The sequence below is a fragment of the Aulonocara sp. 'chitande type north' Nkhata Bay genome, linkage group LG10 (genome assembly GCF_057382095.1).
Source record: "Aulonocara sp. 'chitande type north' Nkhata Bay isolate Kocher_YH1m ecotype deep benthic linkage group LG10, A_spYH_male_GT1.1, whole genome shotgun sequence".
Taxonomy (NCBI): Eukaryota; Metazoa; Chordata; class Actinopteri; order Cichliformes; family Cichlidae; genus Aulonocara; species Aulonocara sp. 'chitande type north' Nkhata Bay.
In genome coordinates this window covers 17228273-17249994 of record NC_141353.1, presented here as the reverse complement: position 1 = coordinate 17249994, position 21722 = coordinate 17228273, and the positions used below count along the sequence as shown (strand labels likewise).

Below are 21722 nucleotides of genomic sequence, written 5' to 3'. Positions count from 1 at the left end.
AGCTGCATCAAAACGCAGCAGTGTACTTTGTTTCATGCAGTCCCCCATGCTGTCTCCACGCACATTTACAGTCAGTCTGTCATTTGACCCGTCAAAAAACCCCCAAAGAAAATATATAAATAATTGCAATTTGGGTGAACTGACCTTTAGATTTTAATTTATTTAAAGATAAGACGGTCCAGTTAACTGGAAAACCTGCATCTAAGTAAGGAAAACTCCTGATTTCTCTCAGATGAAATCCAAGAGTCCCGTCTCTGTGATTTTGCTCCCACCAAAATCACCAGAGCCACCAAAAGGATAAAGAAATCCCACCCAGCAAAGACCTGATCCACCGGAGGTGGAGTTATTATCAGAAGCAGGTCTGTGCTTTTCAAAGAAACTGGACGGCGAGCTGAGGGTTTGTAGGAGCTAGCAGAGTGATACCTTTCTCTGGGTTGATGTTTTGTGGTTGCGTTGTAGGTGCTGGGTTGCTGAGGGAGTGGGCATGGACCGGAGGGCCAGAGATGGGATGCTGAGCCGCAGCTGACTGAAGCTGTGCCAGGCGAGGGTCATGCCAAGTGGTTGTCTTATCCAGGTGACTGAAAAAACACAACAAGTCTAAACATATCTGTGACTGTTAAACTACTGTAACCTGCTGGATAAGGAGCCTCGGACCTGCTTTACCTGTACGACCAGACGCTCACACAATCACATTCACACAGACAAATGACAACATTTGTGCTGCTGTAAACTACAATGACCTTTGTCAGGAGTGTCAGCTGCCAGGCCATGTGCTCCTGTGAAGTTACAACCGCACTGGTTGCAAAACTAGTCAGAACATTTTCTGGCTGCATGCAGCTAATTTGTTTCAGGCCTTGGTTACAGCAGCACTCCTGCATGCCTCTCCTCACTGTTTCCCATCACTTTTTAATCACATTGTTTGCACTGCTTTCTGTTGCAGGAAAAAAATCTAGTGAAAAATCTAAAGAAACGTTTCTTGGTGCAAATATAATTAGCTTTGAAATGGGTCGGTTTGATGATCCACGTAACCTGAACTACTATTGATGATTTTTATCATATTTTTACAGGAAGCTGTCAAGCAAAAGTGCAGCAAATGTGACTGTAAATTAATCACTTGAACAATCAGTGTGATCAAATTCTTATAAGATGCCACCTTGAGATTTGGAAAATTGTGAAAACCACTTGTTGCAACACAGGATGAGTGCCAGTGCACAACAGAGAGGATTGGAACAAGATGAACGGGGCTCCTCCTACACAACCTTTCTAATAACCTGCAGAGCAGAAGAGATGCAACACAGATAAACTGGAGGTTAACCTTACTTGAGGAAGTAACGCTGGCCAGTCGGTGTTTTGGCCATTTCCCAACCTCGGGGGAGTGGCATGTCATCGGGTATGATTGGTGTTGCTGCTACATCTGTTGCTTGAGTGGAGAGGGAGTTGACAGGAAGGGAAGCAGGGGAGGAATGGGCGCGGACGTGATGAGGAGCCTGGGAGCCGCACACACCTCCATCTGAACTGGCCTGACGAGAAACAAGCAGGGTTAACAACTCTGTCACGAAACCACAAACGGCAATCAGAAACATAAACCGACCGGATGGACAACAAGATCTGGAAGGAAACCAGAGTGAGCACTAAGAGGAAGAAGATTTAAACCGGTCATGTTCAAACTCAAGTGCTACGCAGTGCTGTGCACAGTACTAGTGTTGCTTTCCACACAGTTGTCCCGATGTTACTGCTGATCAAGTCTGACACACTGCAAGAATTCTCATGTTTGAGTCATATCTACAAATATAAGAAACCGTTTAAGGAGGTATGACTGATGATTGTGAAATAAATCAGAGTGTTATGCAATTTTAAATGATAAAGATGACAGGTGCTTTGTAGTCACAAGAAAATCCAAATGTTTCTCCCTGTGGCTTCTGTGAATCTCACCAATACCTTTATAACATATAACAATCTTCTTACAGCTGCTCCATCTCACCCTGTTCCTCTGTCACACCAGCCCTCTGGAACTCCTCCTTCAATGCATCTACAAACTTCCTCTTTTCCTCCTGCCTGGCATCTCCATCAACATCTCAGCCTTGCCTCTCTAACTTTGTCTCTATTTCTCCACTCATTTCTAATCTTCTCCATCCTGGTCACTCCCAAAGAAAATCTTAGCATCTTCACTTCTGCCACCTCCAGCAAACTAACATGGTAGAGTTAAGGACATATCTGAAACACTTTAAATATACAAAAACAAGGCGAATCTTTAACAGATACAGTCATTTAAGGTTTTATGCATAAAGTGAAATCCTCGTCAACTTACAGTTATAGATTCAAAGTTGGTAAATTCCTACCTTTGATAATTTTGCAGTGTAACTTACAATCTAAAAAAAAAAAAAAGCAGCCACTTTTGCATAAACCTGAAAACGTCGAGCAGGTCAGACATAGGGAGCCGTGCATCATTTTGCAGCACAGCTGAACTGTTTACTGTGGCCAGAAGGACTACAAATATAAGACAGCTAACACAACAGGTTAAAACTCTGTGTAAGAGTAGGAATCATACAATCATCAGTCAACTCATATCATTTTCTTAGTCTCAACACAAACTACTGAACTCGGCAGGCATTCGGCAATGAGAAAAATGGGAAAACAATCCAATAACCTCAGTAAGACAGTCAGTCAGGACAGACACTGTTTTGAACCCTTCTTTTTTTAAAGAGCAATATTTTACACTTGTATTATGAAGCGGCAGTCTGCGATAGCTGGCTGACATTTCTAAGACGTCTCGTTTTGACACTTAGATAAACAGATGAAAGCATCAGGAAGATGGAAGCAGCAGGAAGTGTTTGGTGTTTTTGCACAATAAATTCTCTTAAAGTAAACAACTTCCCTTTAAACCCTAAGCTGCAACCATTTACCACCCATGTGGAAGCAGGGAGGAAAGCAACAAGATTCCCCAGGTCTTATAAAACGTACATGTTAAGCTGTTATTTACCCACAAAACCGCTCCATTTTACTTACTTTTTTATATTTCTAATATTTGTTTTGCATGTGTAAACAAGGAAAAACCTAAAGGATCAGAATGTAATGCATCAGCTCCATGTGTTTCTAAAGTATTCACCCCTCCTCCTGCCTGCTCATACAGAACATGTCGTGTCCCCACTCTGTCGGACTGCAGGTTTTTTGGATTGCTCTGCATCACTGTGGTCACTGCACAGCTGTGATTTGCCATGAGTGTAAGAGTGTAATGCAGAGTCGGCTCTGTAAGCCTGCATGGTGAGAGAACAGCGGCTGTTTTTAGTACTTGTCTGGAGTGGCCCCGGGGATCCGGCTGTCTGAAGAAGGAGTCCGGCAGCTTTCTCATCCTCATGGGGAGAGATGAAGGCTGTTTGGCCGCGTTGGGGTTCATCACCGCCGTGAAGAGGGCCTCCAGCTCCGTCTGCGAGTCCCCGCGGACGTGCACGATCTGCTGCCCGGCCGGAGGCGCGCCACGGTGCGCGTCCATGTCGCCAAAAGTTTACTGTCGAAACAAATCTGTCGAAAAAGTGAAATAACGTAAACAAACAAGGAGAGAAACCCCCCCACCGGGCCCGCTGAGACTAGATCCGTCAAAGTGCTGGAGTTATGATCGGATTTGTTTACACTTTTTGCCCACCAAACCCCCCCTCCCCAATCACCACCAACACCACCCCATTTGAACTTTTGCGTCGTTGTGGCTCTTTTCCAATCTCTAATGTCTCGGAAGTAAATCAGATGTGAACAGATTGCCAATCATTCTGTAAAGAAGTCGAAAGATCGCATTTTAAAGCACGGATCTCAGAGCAAACTCAGTCTTAGCGGTGGACAACATGCCTCCCACATACCTTTAAGCAGCCAGACCGTTTCCCCCCTCTCTCTGTATTCCTGCAGAGGAAAAAAATAAGTCGGAGAAATCTCAGCCGGGAAAACAGTCAGGAAGACACCCAGGTTTGACGCAAAGTCTCAGCCGAAAACCTCCCAAAGTAAAAGAATAAACGCATAAATGGAGCTGGTAGGAGAAGAGTGGTTTCTGCGAGACCTCCAAACTTTTTTTTTTTTCACATCCAGCTTTCAGTCTAGATTCCCGTGATAGTGCGAAGGGGCGGGGTTGCAGGCTTTAAAGCTGCCGCAGTTGCAGGGAAAATACTTCACTCCTAGGACAGACGTGTGAACTATCAATAAGAAGGAACAAAAAACGACTTTGAGTTTTTTTTAACACCTCCACTTGGATCATGTGAGTCACTTTCAGCCCTTACAATGGACGGAAATGAGCGTCATTCTACTTTCTGCCTAGATTTTTGATTCCAGTTTGTGCGGTTTTCCAGTGCAGCTGATGAAAGTAGCACAGCGCCAAATGCGGATAAGGAGGGAGGTGGGAAAGAGACAAGCGCAATAATATACTTTCAGGGGATAGGTGGGTGGGGGATCACTTCTTGAGTCCGGGCCTGGGTCTCGTCTGGTTTGGGGGTTGGGTGGGGAAATTGGGAAGTTGTACTGAGAAAACATCCGCCCCTGATGAGGCCAAGCCAGCCGGAGCCTGTTTGTCCCGTGCAGGCACGCAGGACACAGCGCCTGCCTCTAGTGGAAAACACGCGCTACAGTGAGCTCAGAGCTCAGCTGGCCAACAGATTGAATTCAAGAAAAATGTCTTTCTGGACTGCAGTGCGTCCACTAATTCAGTTCAGTATAACCCACCAAAGGCAGCAGCTCACACGGGGGGCGCCCGAGTCTTATATTAGCTAATAAACTTTGACTTGACGACTTATTGATCTGAATAAATGCTTGACTTTTTAATTTTAAAATAGTGAAAAAGTTAGTTTGAACTCATGCCTCATGAAAAATGTAGGCCAATTACCTGATTGAGCTTTAAAAAAAAAAAAAAAGTTAAAACAAATAAAGTATTTTTCCATTCTGATTGTTTCTGTAAGCACATTTTTATTTACTTCATAATGTTTTACAGTCAAGCACTGGAGATGTTTTAGGTTTTTTCTGCATCGATCACCTTTTAGAAACCAGTTTGTTTACCTTCAATCCAGTCTGATTAAAACACTGATGGAGTTATTAGGCTGTGTAAAGTTATATATTATCAAAATATATAGTTTGGCTTATATATTGTGTGTGTGTGTCCCCCCCCCCCCCCCCCCCCCCCGTTTAGTCATTACTTTAGAGAAGTGTATACAATTTGAGGCCCATTATTTTACCAGTGAAGTACAAAGATAGCAGCATGGTGTAACACATACGTTTACCACTGTGAGCACTAAAGTGCTGTGACGGCCTCCTGTCTGTATACATGGGCAAGTTGCATAAGCTGAAGGTGAAGAAAAGGTCAGCAGACACTTTTCAGACACTCTGCCCTCTCACAGACACTCACAGGCTCAAATATCTGCGAGTCCCACTTTGCTGGCTAAACTGAGTGACCTGCACTGCTTCCATGTGAAATAAAAGTGTAAGAAGTGTAAGTATTAGCCAGGCGAATTAAATGCACTTGATTCACTGATAACCAGTAAGTGCGGGCAACTCTAAAAAAAGCAGATGTTTTTGACAGTTTGCTGGTCTGGACCATTCAGGTATGTTTTAACACTACGCTGCTATCTTCCCAGGAGTGGACGCCCCAGCAAATTCACTCCAAGGTCAGACAGTGAAAGGCTCAGAGGAAGGGTAAAAAACCCCTAGAGCTACATCTCACACTCTACGGACCTCAGTTAGTAGGTTAAATGTTAAAGTTCATGAAGGTATGACTGAAAAAGGCTGAACAAGCATGACTTTTTCGAGGGTTTGCAAGGAAAAATCGTCTTCTGTTTAAAAGAGTATGGTAGCACAGCTTAGGTTTTACAAAGCTGGATCTGAACAAACAATAAGACGTCCTTTGTACAAATTAGCCTAAAATAGAGATATTTGCACATTAGCACAAACACTTCATATTAAAGGTCAAGCGCGGTGGTGGAAGGGTGATGCCGCAGCACCTGGACACCTCATTGAGTCAATCATGAGCTCTATAGATCACGTGAAGCCATCTTTTTGACAGCTAAATTAGGTCAGAAAACAGGACAATAATCCCAAGTACAGCAGCAAATGGCTGAAAAAGAAAATAATCAAAGTGCTGCTGCAAAGTCCAGACCTCATTTTCATTAAAATGCTGTGGTAGGACTTTAAGACAGCTGTGCATATACAAATATCTGCAAACCTCAATGAACAGAAGCAAATAATGGATGAAAATTCCCTCCAAGCAATGTGAGAGACTGTCACACCGAAAGCCTCAAGGTATTGCTGCTAAAGATTGTGTTCTTACTTTTTCACAGCACTGCACAGACTGTTTTTAAATGTTTTAAATGTCAGGCTTAGGACATCACTGTCACTCATATTGAATTTTCATAAAATCAAATTCATGAACTGTTCTAAGCAAGAATAAAGTTACAGGATTGTTTTCAGTCCAGTGTCTGATTATTTTTTTAATTCATACATTAAGATGTTTTCGATTGTTTTATGTGTCTGAGGTTTCAAAGCAGGATGCTTAAAACATTCAGATCAGTGGACCTTACCATAAATGCAATGTAATACACAGCACTACGCATTAGATGGCAGTGTCTCACCTTGACACCTGAAACGTGCAGCGCGTTGGGTTTCACGTCTCATTACTAGACGGAATGTACAAAAGGAGGAGCGAAGATTCGAGGATCGTTTCTCCAGTCTTTTGATTGCTGTCTCAGATCAAATCATCTCCACATGCGGTTTTTAATCCGCAGCGTTTCTCTGCCAAATCAGCGGGCATGACTACAGCGGTCACGCACAGGCAACTTATCAGGTGCCTATTCACGCCACAAACAAAGCGGGTAAAGAATTGCTCTCAGAGACACAAACTGGTTTGGAAAGACAGGACTTGGCTTTGGAGAGTATTCAAAAACGTTAAAAATGGTTAAGATTGAAACCAGAATAAAAAAAAAAGTGTGAAACGAAAGCAATATAAAACCTATGTGGTGACAGCTGTTGGTTTATTTTTGATTATTTAGGGAATATTCTGGGAAACACATTTTGTCGCTGGTTCACCTCCAGAATGTTAAACAGCTGCGTTTTATGGGAAGTCGTGCGCTGGAACAAAGGAGGTAGTTGGTTTTAGGTGGATTTTGTTACAGACACAGCCAGGGTAGCTATTTCCCTCTGGAGCTTGTTAAACACAATTATTATTCTCATACATCTCATGTCGGATAAATATCATGCTACAGCTGGTTGGCCTTTCAAAGGCAACAAGCCAGATAATCAGTCAGTCTGGCCACACAAACCAGTAAAGCCACAGAGTGCATGTTTACATTTTGGCTGTTATGATATGGGGCGCCGTTTGTAAAGTGAAACATGCTAAAATTAACGGCAACACTTTTCCACATTTAGCTCAAAACAAGTCATTTTTTACAACATTTAGTAAAATATTTGTAACTTTTCATATTTAAAACAGAATTTTAAATGTTAAATCTAAATGTTAAATATTCAATCTAAATGTTAAATCTAAATATTATATTTAAATCTAAATGTTAAATGTTAAATCTAAATATTATATTTAAATCTAAATCTAAATGTTAAATCTAAATGCTAAATGTTAAATGTTAAATCTAAATGTTTAGGCTAACATGCAAATTTATTGCACGGATCAGCGGAAATACCAAAATAAAAGCATTCCGAAAACCTCCGATGCAAAAGTGTGCCGGTAGTGGTCAGACACGTTCTCACTCCCAGAGCGTAATAATTTTCGCTAGGTGACAAATTGTCAACATTTTATGCTTTCGGGTACCCAACAAGTTCCTAAATTAGGCATCGGAAAAAGGAGAGCACGTGAGAACCATTTGGACTCAATCCACGCATGTTCTTTCATTTTCTAAAAATCGCTTTGGAAAACACTATTTTACGTCATTTAACTGCTAGTAAAGGTTAGGAATAAGGTTATAGTTAGGGATAAGGTTAGGTTTAGGGCTGCAACACATGGCTGGAATTAGGGCTGGGCGATATATCGAGTTTTAAAAAAAATATATCGATATATTTTCATGCGAGATATAAGATGTGACAATATCGTTTATATCGATATAGTCTATGTTACGTTATAATTATACTTGTGGAGCCGCAGGTTTGCCTCTCTTTCGTCCACTTTTGTCTCTACGCTGCGTTACTCGGCCTCGCCTCTCCTTCACTGAACACAACTGCCCCTCCGCCATAGCTTCATCTGCAGGCAATGACAAGATGAAAGCGGAAAATCTCCGTTAGCGAGTTACCGCGGATCGCCCCGTGCGTGGGGCTGGACGGCGTCAACGTGTTAGCGAGCTAACCGCGCTAACCGGGCTGCACGGCCTAAAATCCTTTAATTTTCTCAAAACTCGACAGTGCGCCCTATGTATGGATTCTGGTTGTGCTTACTGACCGCGAACCGATTTTATGTGGTACACAGCTCTCAGCAATCTGTCAAAAAATGTTTTAATATGACTTTGCTAAGCTACGGAGCTGCACCGCTTGATGGATTGTCGGATGATTACGGCTACCGAGGAGGAGCCTCGCGGAGTGATACGTACTGTGCTTCAACGTAATATTACCATACTGTGTGTGTATAAGGACCACAAATGGCACCTGTTCAGAGACGTGGTGCAGCTGTGAAATCTTGTAAATGACCTCATTAATATTTGGTAAAGTGTTTTGTAAACTTATGAGTGGCTATTATATTGTTGGAGTGAATGCTTTTATTTTGAAAGTCACAGAGCGACAAGGTGCCGTAAATCAAGTGGCGTAAACCATATGGCAGAAGCGCGAGTTTTAATGCACAGAGAGAAGGTGTGCTCTATGGTTAATGGACGGGAATGGGAAAAAGAACGGCTATTAAGGTGCAACACTGAGTCGAAAGCAGTTTCTTAGCACCTGGTTGATGAGGGAACAAGGTTTGTAACAAAGTTTGTCCTGTAGATATGTATTTTGTTGTTTTACGGAGCATATAGCTGCTGACCGCTACTAAGCATAAAGGCTAAGTTTTCACCCACTAGAGGGCGCTAACGTACCTCGTCATGTTTAGGCAGCGATGCAACGATTTCCCTGTTATATGCAATAATTTACAAGTTTTAGTGTTATTTGTTATGTAAGGTAAGGAGAATTAATTTGTGATTAATGAATAAGTCAAAAGGTTAAAGGTAACACACTGTTTGATTTACTAATAGTCTTTTATTCTGTATGTTGTAGCTCTTACGGTGTGTTCACATACACGGCTGTTTAATAAAAGGATTGTGAACCATCAGTTTGAGAGACCATCTTTTCAACCGGGGATGCTACAGTAAGAGCTTGACCCCAGCTGAGAAGAGCTCCATCCCACGCTCAGCATCGAGGTCCCAGTTCCACAGCTCCACACAAAGTCTTCTGGGATCTGATGGTCAACTAAATTGCCCCGTCCTCAGCATGGAAGCATCTGAAGAAGAGACAGAGTTTGCGGAGGATCCCAAGGCCAATGAGGAAGAGGAGCCTCCACACTCTGTTCGTCGAAGGAGGCCTACTGAAAAAATGCAAGCGTATCAGGAGGAGGAGGCCCACAAGAAAGAAAAACGGCTTCTCAAAGTTTATGATGAATGGAAAAAACAAGTACGTAAAACACGAGAGCAATTAAAAGGAGACTTAACAAACAATCAAATTGCTTCACTCATGGGCATGTTAGAGAATGAAAAGGAGAATGTCATAAAGTTGTATATGGAAATTAGAGAAAACATTACTCCCTCGAGTGGCACAAGGCGACTCATAGACGCATGTGAAGCAGTCACCAGAGACATTATCAAGATTGCTCATGAAAGACTCTCAGGCATAGATGACTATGATAGGGACAAGGTAAAGATACGTCTCCGTGAGCTTCTTGAGCCAGACTATGCTCAGTCCATTTACAGTTCCTCAGTCACGCACTCAAGTAAAAACTCTTCTGCCAGTAAGTCATACTCTGCAATGTCAGTAGTAGCTGTTAAAAGAGCAGAGGCTGCAGCAGAGTTAGCAGCCAAAGAAGCAGAGTATGAGGTGTTATTAGAGGAGGAAAAACAAAAGGAAAAGATTCAGCTTTTAGAAGAAAGGCAAAGAAAGGAGCTCGAATCTCAAAGGCGTGAGCTAGAGAAACTGAAGGCTGAAAAGGAGTTAAAGGCTGCACGAGCTAGACTAAGGACCTATGACACTGAGATAAAGAGTGAAATCAGTGCCTCTGATGTTGACTATAGAAACACTGCTCAGAAAGCCCCCACAGTTTCTAATCTCAGTAAAGTCCCTGACAACAATGTAGTGTCTGCCTCACTTCCACAAACAGATGTCCTCTACTTAGCACAAGCAGTACTGGATAGTGTTGCATTGAACAGACTGCCAGTGCCAGAGCCCTCCACGTTCACAGGTGACCCAATACAATTCATAGAGTGGAAAGCTTCCTTTACTGCTCTCATTGATAAAAGGAACATCTCACCTGCTGACAAACTGCACTACTTAAAGAAATACATAGGAGGTCCAGTTCGACAAACGCTTGATGGCATCTTCTATAGAAACGACAGTGAAGCATACAGAGATGCATGGGAGCGTCTCAACCACAGGTATGGACATCCATTTGTGGTACAGAGGGCTTTCAGAGAAAGACTGGCAAAATGGCCAAAGATCCAAACAAATGACTCCACAGGATTCAGGGCATTTGCTGATTTCATTCAAACATGTCACGAGGCCATGCCCCACATTGAAGGCTTAAGCATTCTCAACGATTGTGAGGAGAACCAAAAACTCGTTCAAAAGTTGCCAAACTGGGCGGCTGCAAGTTGGAATCGTCAGGCCACTCAGTTTATGAAAGAAAGTGGGAAGTTTCCAGGTTTAAAGGACTTTGCCAAGTTCATGTCTTCTGAAGCAGAGATCATGTGCAACCCGATTACATCATTTCAGGCTCTCCACTCTGTAAACTTCACCACAGACACTGGTAAGGGCTGCCAAAAGGACAAAAGGCCCACCTCTAGTGTTCTCCATACCCAGGCGATAACTGAGACTGAAAATAAAGGTCCAAATGTTAAGGCCCCATGCATGTTCTGTCAAAACAACGGACATAAACTTCACAGTTGTCCACAGTTCAATGGAATATTGCTTGAGGAACGAAGGAAATATATAAAGGAGAAAAAACTCTGTTATGGTTGTCTTAAACCCGGACACAGCGCAAAGAACTGTAATTACAGACTTGTATGTGAAGTGTGTAAGAAAAAACATCCTACCTGTCTGCACGACTTCAACTATAACAATGATAAATCAGCCTCAAACCAGCCACAAACTCAGATCAGCACAGAACAGGCTGCAACCACCCTGTCTCTGAATGCAGAAGCCAGTGAACAGTGCGTGAGCACCTCCATGATTCTACCAGTATGGGTTTCTTCAGAGCAACATCCAGGTACAGAAAGGCTTGTTTATGCCCTCCTAGACACGCAAAGTGACACCGTGTTCATTGACCAAGATGTGTCTAATAACCTCCAAGCTAAGGCTACCCCAATAAGGTTGAAGCTCACTACACTGCTTGGTAAGGATGTTGTTGTGCCAAGCGAACGCATCTCAGGTCTCAAGGTAAGAGGCTATAACTCCTCAGAAATGATTGAACTCCCTCCCGCTTACACTAAAGAATGTATACCAGTTAACCGCTCTCACATTCCTACCTGTGAAACGGCAAGGCGGTGGAATCATCTCAAGGAAATAAGGAACGAGATTCCTCCACAGCTAGAATGTGAAGTCGGCCTTTTAATTGGCTACAGTTGCTCTAAGGCATTAGCTCCAAAGCAGGTAATCTTAGGAGGCGAGAACGAACCCTATGCAGTTCGCACAGCATTGGGCTGGAGTATTGTAGGCCCGACATCATCTTATGGTGACTCTTCTAGCATGTCTACTGTGTGTCACAGAGTTGCAGTTAAAGAGCTTCCCCTAGTGACTCCAGCTGATGTAATCAAGGTCCTTGAGTCTGACTTTAAGGATAACGACAAGGATAACAAGTCAGTGTCTCAAGATGACATTCTCTTTCTCAACATGTTAAAGGAAGGCATTTACAAAAACACTGAAGGACATTATGAAATGCCACTTCCATTTAAGGAGAGACCCCTCCTACCAGACAATAAGCAAATGGCCACTGTGCGGCTTCAAAGCCTCAAAACCAAACTGTCAAAAGACCAAAGGTACAAGGAACAGTATATAAAGTTCATGAGTGAAATATTGGAAAGGGGTGATGCAGAGGAAGTGCAGAATGAAGCTAAAGAAGGAGAAAGATGGTATATTCCTCACCACGGGATATATCACCCCCAAAAACCAGACAAACTCAGAGTAGTGTTTGACGCCTCCGCAAAATACAGAGGTACCAGTCTTAATGATCATTTGCTGTCAGGCCCAGATTTGCTGAATAGCCTTAATGGTGTTCTCATCAGGTTTAGAAGGCATCAAGTTGCATTATTATGTGACATTGAAAAAATGTTCCACCAATTTCACGTGTATGAAGCAGACAGAGACTATTTAAGATTTTTATGGTGGAAAAATGGCGCAATGAACACTGAGCCCCAAGAGTTTCGGATGAAGGTGCACCTTTTCGGTGCTACGTCCTCACCAGGGTGTGCAAATTATGGATTAAAGTATCTTGCTAAAGAAAACGAGACACAGTTTCCTCTTGCATCTCAATTTATAATGTAGGATTTCTATGTGGACGATGGTGTGACGAGCACTCCAAGTGTCAAAGAAGCAATACAGCTCCCTCAGGAGGCTCAGACACTCTGTGCGTCAGGTGGCCTCAGACTACACAAGTTTGTAAGTAATGACAAAACTGTGTTAGAAAGCATTCCAGCATCTGAACGTGCCTCCCCACAGCAAGCATGTGACCTGGCGTTTAATGACTCTAAACTTGAAAGAGCACTAGGCATTCACTGGCACATTGGCTCAGACACACTCAGGTTTCGTTTTCACCCCAATGTTCAACCTGCTACAAGGCGTGGCATCCTATCTATGGTTGCATCCCTTTATGACCCATTAGGATTCATCTCTCCTTTTGTACTAACAGGCAAAAGAGTGCTTCAAGAGACATGCAAACAAGGCACAGGCTGGGATGATCCCCTTCCAAGCGAATTAAGGCCAATGTGGGATAACTGGAACAGTGACTTGAAGAACTTAGAGAAAATCGTAATACCACGCTGTTATGTCCCTAAAGACTTTGGCCCAATTGTAAAAACAGAGTTGCATCACTTTTCTGATGCAAGTTCATACGGCTATGGTCAGTGTTCGTACTTAAGACATGTAAACAAAGATGATAAAGTGCATTGTGCTTTAGTCACAGCAAAGACCAGAGTTGCTCCCATCAAGGTAACAACAATACCAAGACTCGAACTGACCGCTGCTGTTGTCTCCATTACTGTAAGTAGCATGTTAAAAGATGAGCTTGGATTGACACAGATAGAGGAGTATTTCTGGACGGACTCTAAGGTAGTTTTAGGCTACATTAATAATGATGCAAGACGTTTTCACACATTTGTCTCCAATAGAGTTCAGAGGATAAGGCTCAACAGCTCTCCCCAGCAGTGGAGATATGTCCCTTCTGAGGAAAATCCTGCAGACATTGCCTCTAGAGGTTCAGGTGCAAGTGAGCTCATCATATCCAACTGGTTCAAAGGGCCACAGCTTCTATGGGAAAAGGAAATACCTCCACCTGCTGACATCGACATGAACATACCACTTGGAGACCCAGAGGTTAAGAAGGTGCAGGCACTGAACACGCTCAAAACAGAGAAAAAAGGTTTATCAGACAAGTTAACAAAGTTTTCCTCATGGTACAAAGCCACCCAAGCCATAGCTCGACTCATTCGCTGTGCCAAGGGAGACAAAACAACAGGCCACAGTACAGTACAAGAAAGACAAAATGCACAATGTGTTATTCTAAGAGACACACAAGCAAGTGAATATGCAGAGGAGATAAGGTTGCTAAAGAACGGGAAACCACTTCCACACAAAAGTAAACTGTTTCAAATGGACACTTTTCTTGATACTGATGGACTCCTTAAGGTGGGAGGAAGACTTAAAGATGCTTCATTCTCCTCAATACTGAAACACCCAGTGATAGTTCCAAAAGGTCACCATGTCACTCAACTAATAATAGATCATTTCCACAGTAAGGTGCAGCACCAAGGGAAAGGTTTTACAATCAATGAGATCAGAGTGAATGGATTTTGGATTCCAGGCATCAACAAGGCCGTAGCAAATTTTATACACCACTGTGTGAAGTGTCGCAAACTCAGAAGAGGCACAGAGGAACAAAAGATGTCTGATCTCCCAACGCAGCGCTTAGATCCATCTCCACCCTTTACATTCTGTGGAGTGGACTGTTTTGGTCCTTTTCTAACCAAACAAGCTCGCAAAGAGCACAAGCGTTATGGACTTCTTTTTACATGCCTTTGCTGCAGAGCAGTGCACATAGAAATGTTGGACAACATGACTACAGACGCCTTTATCAATGCGCTCCGCTGTTTTATAGCCATAAGAGGAGCAGTCAGTGAGATTAGATGCGATCAAGGAAGCAACTTTGTCGGAGCCAAAAATGAGCTACAAGAAGCTTTAAAACAAGTGGACTCCAACCGCATTACCACATTTCTTGCAGAGAAGCAGTGTGACTTCAAAATGCACACTCCTCATTCAAGCCATACAGGTGGTGTATGGGAAAGACAAATCAGGACAGTTCGAAACATTCTGCGCTTCACAATTTCACTTTCATCTGGCAGAATGGATGACGCATCGTTAAGGACATTCTTTTATGAGGCAATGGCGATTGTCAACAGCAGGCCTCTAACGGTGGACAACCTAAGTGACCCAAGCAGCCCAGAGCCCTTGACGCCAAATCACCTGCTTACTATGAAATCAAAGATATCCCTGCCCCCTCCAGGCACATTCATCAAAGAGGATATTTACGCACGTAAAAGGTGGCGGCAGGTGCAGTACTTATCAGAACAGTTTTGGTCACGTTGGAAAAGGGAGTATCTATCCAACATCGCAACAAGACAGAAATGGCACACTCCAAGGAGAAACTTGAAAGTTGGAGATGTTGTCATGGAGAAGATGGATGATCTACCCCGCAATGAATGGAGATTAGCACGTGTAGTGGACACAGTAACTGACAAAGACGGACTTGTAAGAAAAGTAAGGATTTGCTTCGGAGAAAGGAAGACTGAGAAGGGACAATGTTCAAGTAAACATTCTATAGTGGAACGCCCAGTGCAGAAACTGGTTTTGCTATTAGAGACTGTTTAACTGTATTCTAAAGTTTAAGGTTCAATGGAACTATGTGTTATCATACAGTTTAATGGTTACGGGTCATTTCTTCATTAGGAAATCATTATCGCTTCAGTTAATTCCCAGTTAAGCTCTTAATGATTTGGTGGGAGTGTAAATGACCTCATTAATATTTGGTAAAGTGTTTTGTAAACTTATGAGTGGCTATTATATTGTTGGAGTGAATGCTTTTATTTTGAAAGTCACAGAGCGACAAGGTGCCGTAAATCAAGTGGCGTAAACCATATGGCAGAAGCGCGAGTTTTAATGCACAGAGAGAAGGTGTGCTCTATGGTTAATGGACGGGAATGGGAAAAAGAACGGCTATTAAGGTGCAACACTGAGTCGAAAGCAGTTTCTTAGCACCTGGTTGATGAGGGAACAAGGTTTGTAACAAAGTTTGTCCTGTAGATATGTATTTTGTTGTTTTACGGAGCATATAGCTGCTGACCGCTACTAAGCATAAAGGCTAAGTTTTCACCCACTAGAGGGCGCTAACGTACCTCGTCATGTTTAGGCAGCGATGCAACGATTTCCCTGTTATATGCAATAATTTACAAGTTTTAGTGTTATTTGTTATGTAAGGTAAGGAGAATTAATTTGTGATTAATGAATAAGTCAAAAGGTTAAAGGTAACACACTGTTTGATTTACTAATAGTCTTTTATTCTGTATGTTGTAGCTCTTACGGTGTGTTCACATACATGGCTATTTAATAAAAGGATTGTGAACCATCAGTTTGAGAGACCATCTTTTCAACCGGGGATGCTACAAATCTGTCTCTTTGTTATTATGCTCAGCGTCTGTTAGTTTACATTTTGACTGCACAATTGTGAGCTTTTTGTTATGCACAAAAAGAACATAGTTTTCTTTTATTTATGGACCATGATTATTTAATAAATGCTGATAATTTATTTTTGAGTAATTTTTTCATGTACATCTACGCTGTATGTAAATAAAAGTGCCCGTGTGACATCTGGGACACAGTGTGACTAAGAACTCTCTTTTTGTTCTTAACTTATGGCTTTAAAAAAAAAAATATTGAGATATATATCTTATATCGCCATCCAGCTAAAAAATATCGAGATATGAATTTTGGGTCATATCGCCCAGCCCTAACTCAAAGACAAGTATCTTTGACAGTGTATATATAGATGTATTATATATAAGAGACAAATATTGTTCGTTTAATATGTTGGCATTACTAAATTTAGCTCAATGCTTACATATATGTATAAAAAGAAAATGTACAAGCTGTGATAACTGTGTCTGATAGAATGAAGAGTAGAGTGATATATTAAATAATCCTTTATTGGGTGAGAAAATCAGACCATGTCATAACTGCATTAAGTCATACAGAATAGATATCAGAGCCTTAAACAGGCTGACTTCTGCTAAATGGGTCAAACTGGGAAGAAAGTATACAAACACATAACATCCTTATGTAACACTATAGATCAACTTACCTCTGAATATATAAAGCATATAAACAATTACAGCAATATGATGCAACAAACACAGCAGTGCAACTAATCCAAAATACTCAAAGCTTCATAGAACTGAAACAAACATTTATTTTTAGGTCCATTCTGCTGCTGATACATACTTTAGGTTTCTGAATATTACACTTGTTGCTGCCTTTCATAGTGTGTAACTTGAAGGCCCTGAGTACTTTCTCCCACACTGAAAACATTGGAATGATAAAATGATTTGAACATTACCTAATAAGACTGATTCAGGACAGACAATTAGTTATTTTAAACTTTTCTAGCAGTCCTTCACAAACAGGGAACAGTCTGTCTATTCTCTCCATCTGTCAGCTGCTGCTGGCTCTTCCTCCTCTTCCTCACACACTGCTGAGTTTGTCCTGGTGGATCATCAGGGGTGCAAAGCCTCACAGATGATGTGCAGCAGTGGGTCCCTCAGTCTGTCCTCACTCTGGACACTTGCAGTTGTCACACATGGAAATCAAATGTGTGATAAGCTGCAAGTGTAACTTATAAATAGGGCTGGGCGATATGGCCTAAATTATTGCGATATAATTTGAAGCATGTGCGGTAACGATATATATCGCGATATATTCTTTTCTTCTGTATAACGTATTTTCCACACTATAAGGCACACTTAAAATCCTTTAATTTTCTCAATTGAAGCTGGAGGATAAACGCCAACTTTTTTTCCATTCGATAAATGTTAACGTGAGGTTAACATTTATCGAGTGGTTGACAGAAATTAAGGAGAACATATTTTGCTCATTTGTTTGTTTCTACATGAGCTTTGTGTGATTTAATAAGTATCTGAGGCTGAGACCACAGGACTGTAAAACATGATTGTTGCATTCTTGCATATTTCTGAAAACATCTTAGTGGTGTGGCAGCCATGGGTTGAGCCAGCCCTGCAAACCCTGTGGATGGACGATGCAGTGGACAGTGGGAGGAAGCATCCTAAAGCTCTCTTTGCAGACCAGCCTGTGCGATTCTCCACTCGCCGACCAGAAAAGACAAACGGCGGGTCTCAGTTGCAGCACCTCATCCATTACAACCAATGCAGAAGAACATCTCTGAATGTACAACACTTTGAATCTTCAAGCAGATGGGCGACAGCAGGAGAAGACCACACCAGAGCCACTCCTGTCAGCAAAAAACAGAAACTGAGGTTACTGAACTGGACATGTGTGTGCTTAATAAACTGGCAAATTACAGCAGGATTTTCCTATCCTCGGTCAGAAGGCACAGGTGACTTATATGATGAAAGAGAGGGTCCACAGCAATGAGAATTAGGGTTCCTTTAATCCAAACATCTCCAGAAGTGAATTCGTGTGAGTATATGTATATGTGTGTGTGGTTCTGTAAAATAACAGAAATTACAATTAGCAAACAATTAAAGTCAACCAAGCTGGTCTAAATAATACAGAAAGGGTTGAACAGAAATGACTAAACACCACCCCCTGGTGGACACAAATGTGCTGCTGCACAGGGATAGACTCCATCTTTACTTTGGGCAGCTCAGTTCACAAGGGTAGCGCCATTTTGGTCAAATCAGCGTGAATATACAGTGTCTCGTGGCTACACAAACCGCTGGAAAACTCTATAAAGGCATCACACAATGTACATAGGCAAGTGTATGATAAGTTACAACCATAGAACAAACAAATACAAGGCACTTACTTATCATTCACGCACACGCACGACACATGTTCAGCACAACAGCCCAGCTCCACCAGCGCTATCACGGTGAACCAGCGCAAACACAAACAAAGGATGGGAGGAATGTACCATCTTAGCAGTGGTTAGAGGGGGTCCGTGGAACAGTCTATATACACAAATCACAGGGGTTTTCTACAGTTACAATTTGCTCACCAGAATTGGACAGTAGAAGAATGGAAAACATTGACTGCTCTGATGAGTCTTGATTTCTGCTGTGACATCCCAACTATGTTTTATTGTCATAAGCACAGTAAAGAAACATATTCTCCTGTAATATAAAATTCTTCCTTTGCTGTCCACAATAGATGCCAAACAGAAATAAATTCACATGTAAAATAGATAATAATGGGCAGCATGGTGGTTAGCACTCAGGCCGGGGTCTTTCTGGAGCTTGCATGTTCTCCCCGTGTTTGTGCGGTTTCCCTCCGGGTACTCTGCTTCCTCCCACCATCCAAAAGACATGCAGTTGGTGGGGATAGGTTAATTGATTAATCCAAATTGCCCATAGATGTGAATGTGAGTGTGAATGGTTGTCCCTGTCTGTTAGCCCTGTGACAGACTGGCGACCTGTCCAGGGTGTTAGTGATGGGTCGTTCGCGAACGAAATGGCTCTTAGAGCCGGCTCTTTGACGTGAACGACGCGAGCCGGCTCCTTATCGCGAGCCGTCACGTGGGTTTTTGTTTTTTTTCTTTCTCTCAGCCTCTCTCTCGCACTTTTTTTCCGCTTCACTCTGCACGCGAGCCTTGTGCTTTACGCTGGGCAGAGGGGGGAGGGGCGGTAGTTACACTCAGTAGCACAGGAACAGAGCCAGAGAGAGAGAAAGAGAGGCAGGGACAACAACATTAGAAAGGTATAGTAATCATCCACAACTATTTTCAGTTGCAGATGATAAAGGATTGAGAAAGTTTATTCATGCAGGTCCATATGACAGAGAATATGCATGTTCTTTTAGTTTTCATATTATAATTTATATTTAATTGTGTTGTGGTTTGCAGTGTTTTGTGTTCTTTTCACTTTAAATTTGTGAAAGGAAAAAGCTGAAAATTTAAATAGTTCAAACTTGAAATGTGAATAGTTGAGTTTTGTATTATATGATTTATTTATTACATTTTATGTGGAGTGAATAAATAAAAGTATATTTACGGTGGCCCCTAGAGACAAAGCACATACAAACTTCAAATCACGTACGAACTCTGAAGCATGTACAAACTCCAAAACACGTAAAAACACGTACAAACTCCAAAACACGTAAAAACTCCAAAACACGTACAAACTCCGAAGCACGTAAAAACTCAGAAGCATATAAAAACTCAGAAGCACATAAAAACTCAAAACACGTACAAAAGACAACAGAAATGCTCCAGGATGCTGGGTGCAGTGTTGAGCCTTTGTTATCTTGTGGCTACACAAGCCAGCAAGTACCAACGACCAGATTTGGTGTGTGGTAATAACAGGTAAATGAACTTTTTTTTAAATTATTTGAATATATATATGAGTGCCTGTGTATAAATACACAAACAATACACACATGCTTTCAATTGTGTAATTTAAGTGATCTAGTAGCTCTGCTTTGGAAGTTCAGTTCATGCTAGAAATGTGTTTTGGAGTTTGTACGTGTTTTGTCTCTAGGGGCCACCGCATATATTTATATATAAACATATATAAATAAAACCACTTGTTTTTATGTTAGTAATTCCTTTTGTGCATAATTTTATATTATTGTTAATAATAAATTAATTAAAGCAACAAAACAACCTGAAGAGCCGGTTCGGAGCCGAAAGAGCCGGCTCTTTTTAGTGAGCCGAACCGAAAGAGCCGGATCTCTAAAAAGAGCCGGAAATCCCATCACTACAGGGTGTACCCTGCCTCTCGCCCTGACAGCTGGGATAAGCTCCAGCGCCCCCCGCAACCCTGAAAAGGACAAACGGAAGCGAATGGATGGATGGAATAGATAATAATTTAAAGACAATAAAAAATCTCATAACTATAAATCAGCATGTATGAAATGCAGTAGGTTATGAACTCCTGTCAAGTGTTTGAGTCTAATGGCAGCAGGGAAGAAAGAGTTCTTCAGTCTGGAGATCCTCCATTTCACACTTCTGTACCTCCGGTCTGAGGTTGAAAGTGTGAGCAGTACGTGTTGGGGGTGGATAGCCTCCAAGAGGATGGATGCGGGTATCCAGTGGACTCTCTGACAGTAGGCAGCCTTCACCACTCTCAGGTGTTTGCAGTAAAAAAAATTTGCAAAAAATAGCCTGAAAGCTTAGTTCCAGCTGACCTTGTATCAACCATTCAGGTTGGTGCTGGTGGTGATATTTTCTTTAGTACCAACAGAGCATGCTTAAACACCCCAGCTTACCATCCATCCATCCATCCATCCATCTTGTTCCGCTTATCTGGGTCCTGGTCATGGGGGCAGCCTACGCAGAGAAGCCTAGCCCCTCCCTCTCCCCGCCCACTTCCTCCAGCTTGTCCAGGTGAACACCAAGGCTTACCACAGCTTACCAGAGAATTTTTAAATGATAGAATTGGCCAACTTATAATATTCAGGAGCTGGAATGGGCTCCAGCCCAATTGCGACCCTGATAAGGATGTGCAGAAGAGAATGGATGGATGGCTAATATTCAGGCTTTACCCAGGCCAGATCCGTACTTACTCTTTTATGTTAGGCTAACTCTCTCCCAGCTCTGTCACATTTACTGTGCTGGAATAGGAGAGTATCAATCCTCCCTGGTAACACAAACAGATTTTAATGTACCGTATGTTTGATTAATTGCTTGATTAATCACGCAGTCATGTCTAAATATACTCATTATCTCAGCTCTCATTTACTTGTACAGACTGTTTTACAAGAGCATGTAACGTGGGACAGATGTGGGGGCCCAGAGGCTGCAGCATGTGGCTTTTTCACATTCCTGTCACTGACCATGGCTGTAAACTCACACAGGTTAAGAACAGCAGCAAATCTTCAGTTTGGCAGTTGCAGGACAGTTTTCCAGGGAAATGACAGGCTGGAGTCTGAGTGGAACGCTTTCTTTACTGCTTCAGTGCCAAGTTAACTGAAGTAATTGTTCTGACTGTCAAGGAGGGTGAGACTGTTTTCAAACAGAGTAACTGGGGGGAAATACGAGCAGCAAAGACACCCTGCCTTCACTCCTCCCTACCTTCAGCTGTAGCTCCCACGCAGAGACACAAGCAGAGGGAGAAGGTTCCTACATT

General features: G+C 42.2%; 2 protein-coding genes across 3 annotated transcripts in view; one reads left to right on the top strand and one right to left on the bottom strand.

Annotated features, from left to right (window-relative positions):
- LOC147320617 (transcriptional coactivator YAP1-like) overlaps positions 1–4330 on the bottom strand; it is a 12459-nt gene extending 8129 nt beyond the window's left edge. The window contains exons 1-4 of one of the 2 annotated variants that reach the window (XM_086308721.1): positions 3849–4330; positions 3290–3519; positions 1321–1520; positions 424–578 (exon numbers count right to left, since the gene is read on the bottom strand). In XM_086308721.1, coding sequence (XP_086164847.1) covers positions 424–578; positions 1321–1520; positions 3290–3490 — 556 coding nt within the window. In that variant the 5' untranslated portion in view covers positions 3491–3519; positions 3849–4330. The remainder of the gene's footprint in view (positions 1–423; positions 579–1320; positions 1521–3289; positions 3520–3848) is intronic. The other variant, XM_086308722.1, reaches the window with a different exon arrangement.
- Positions 4331–8643: 4313 nt separating this feature from the next.
- On the top strand, positions 8644–14663 carry LOC147320616 (uncharacterized). Its single transcript, XM_086308720.1, has 2 exons — positions 8644–8912; positions 9208–14663. Exon 2 carries the CDS (start codon positions 9421–9423, stop codon positions 12676–12678), a length of 3258 nt encoding a protein of 1085 aa, XP_086164846.1. The 5' UTR covers positions 8644–8912; positions 9208–9420; the 3' UTR covers positions 12679–14663.
- The last annotated feature ends 7059 nt before the right edge of the window (positions 14664–21722 follow it).

Excerpts from the sequence above, each read along its gene's own strand:
- LOC147320616 (XM_086308720.1), top strand. The coding sequence starts at position 9,421 with ATGGAAGCATCTGAAGAAGAGACAGAGTTTGCGGAGGATCCCAAGGCC.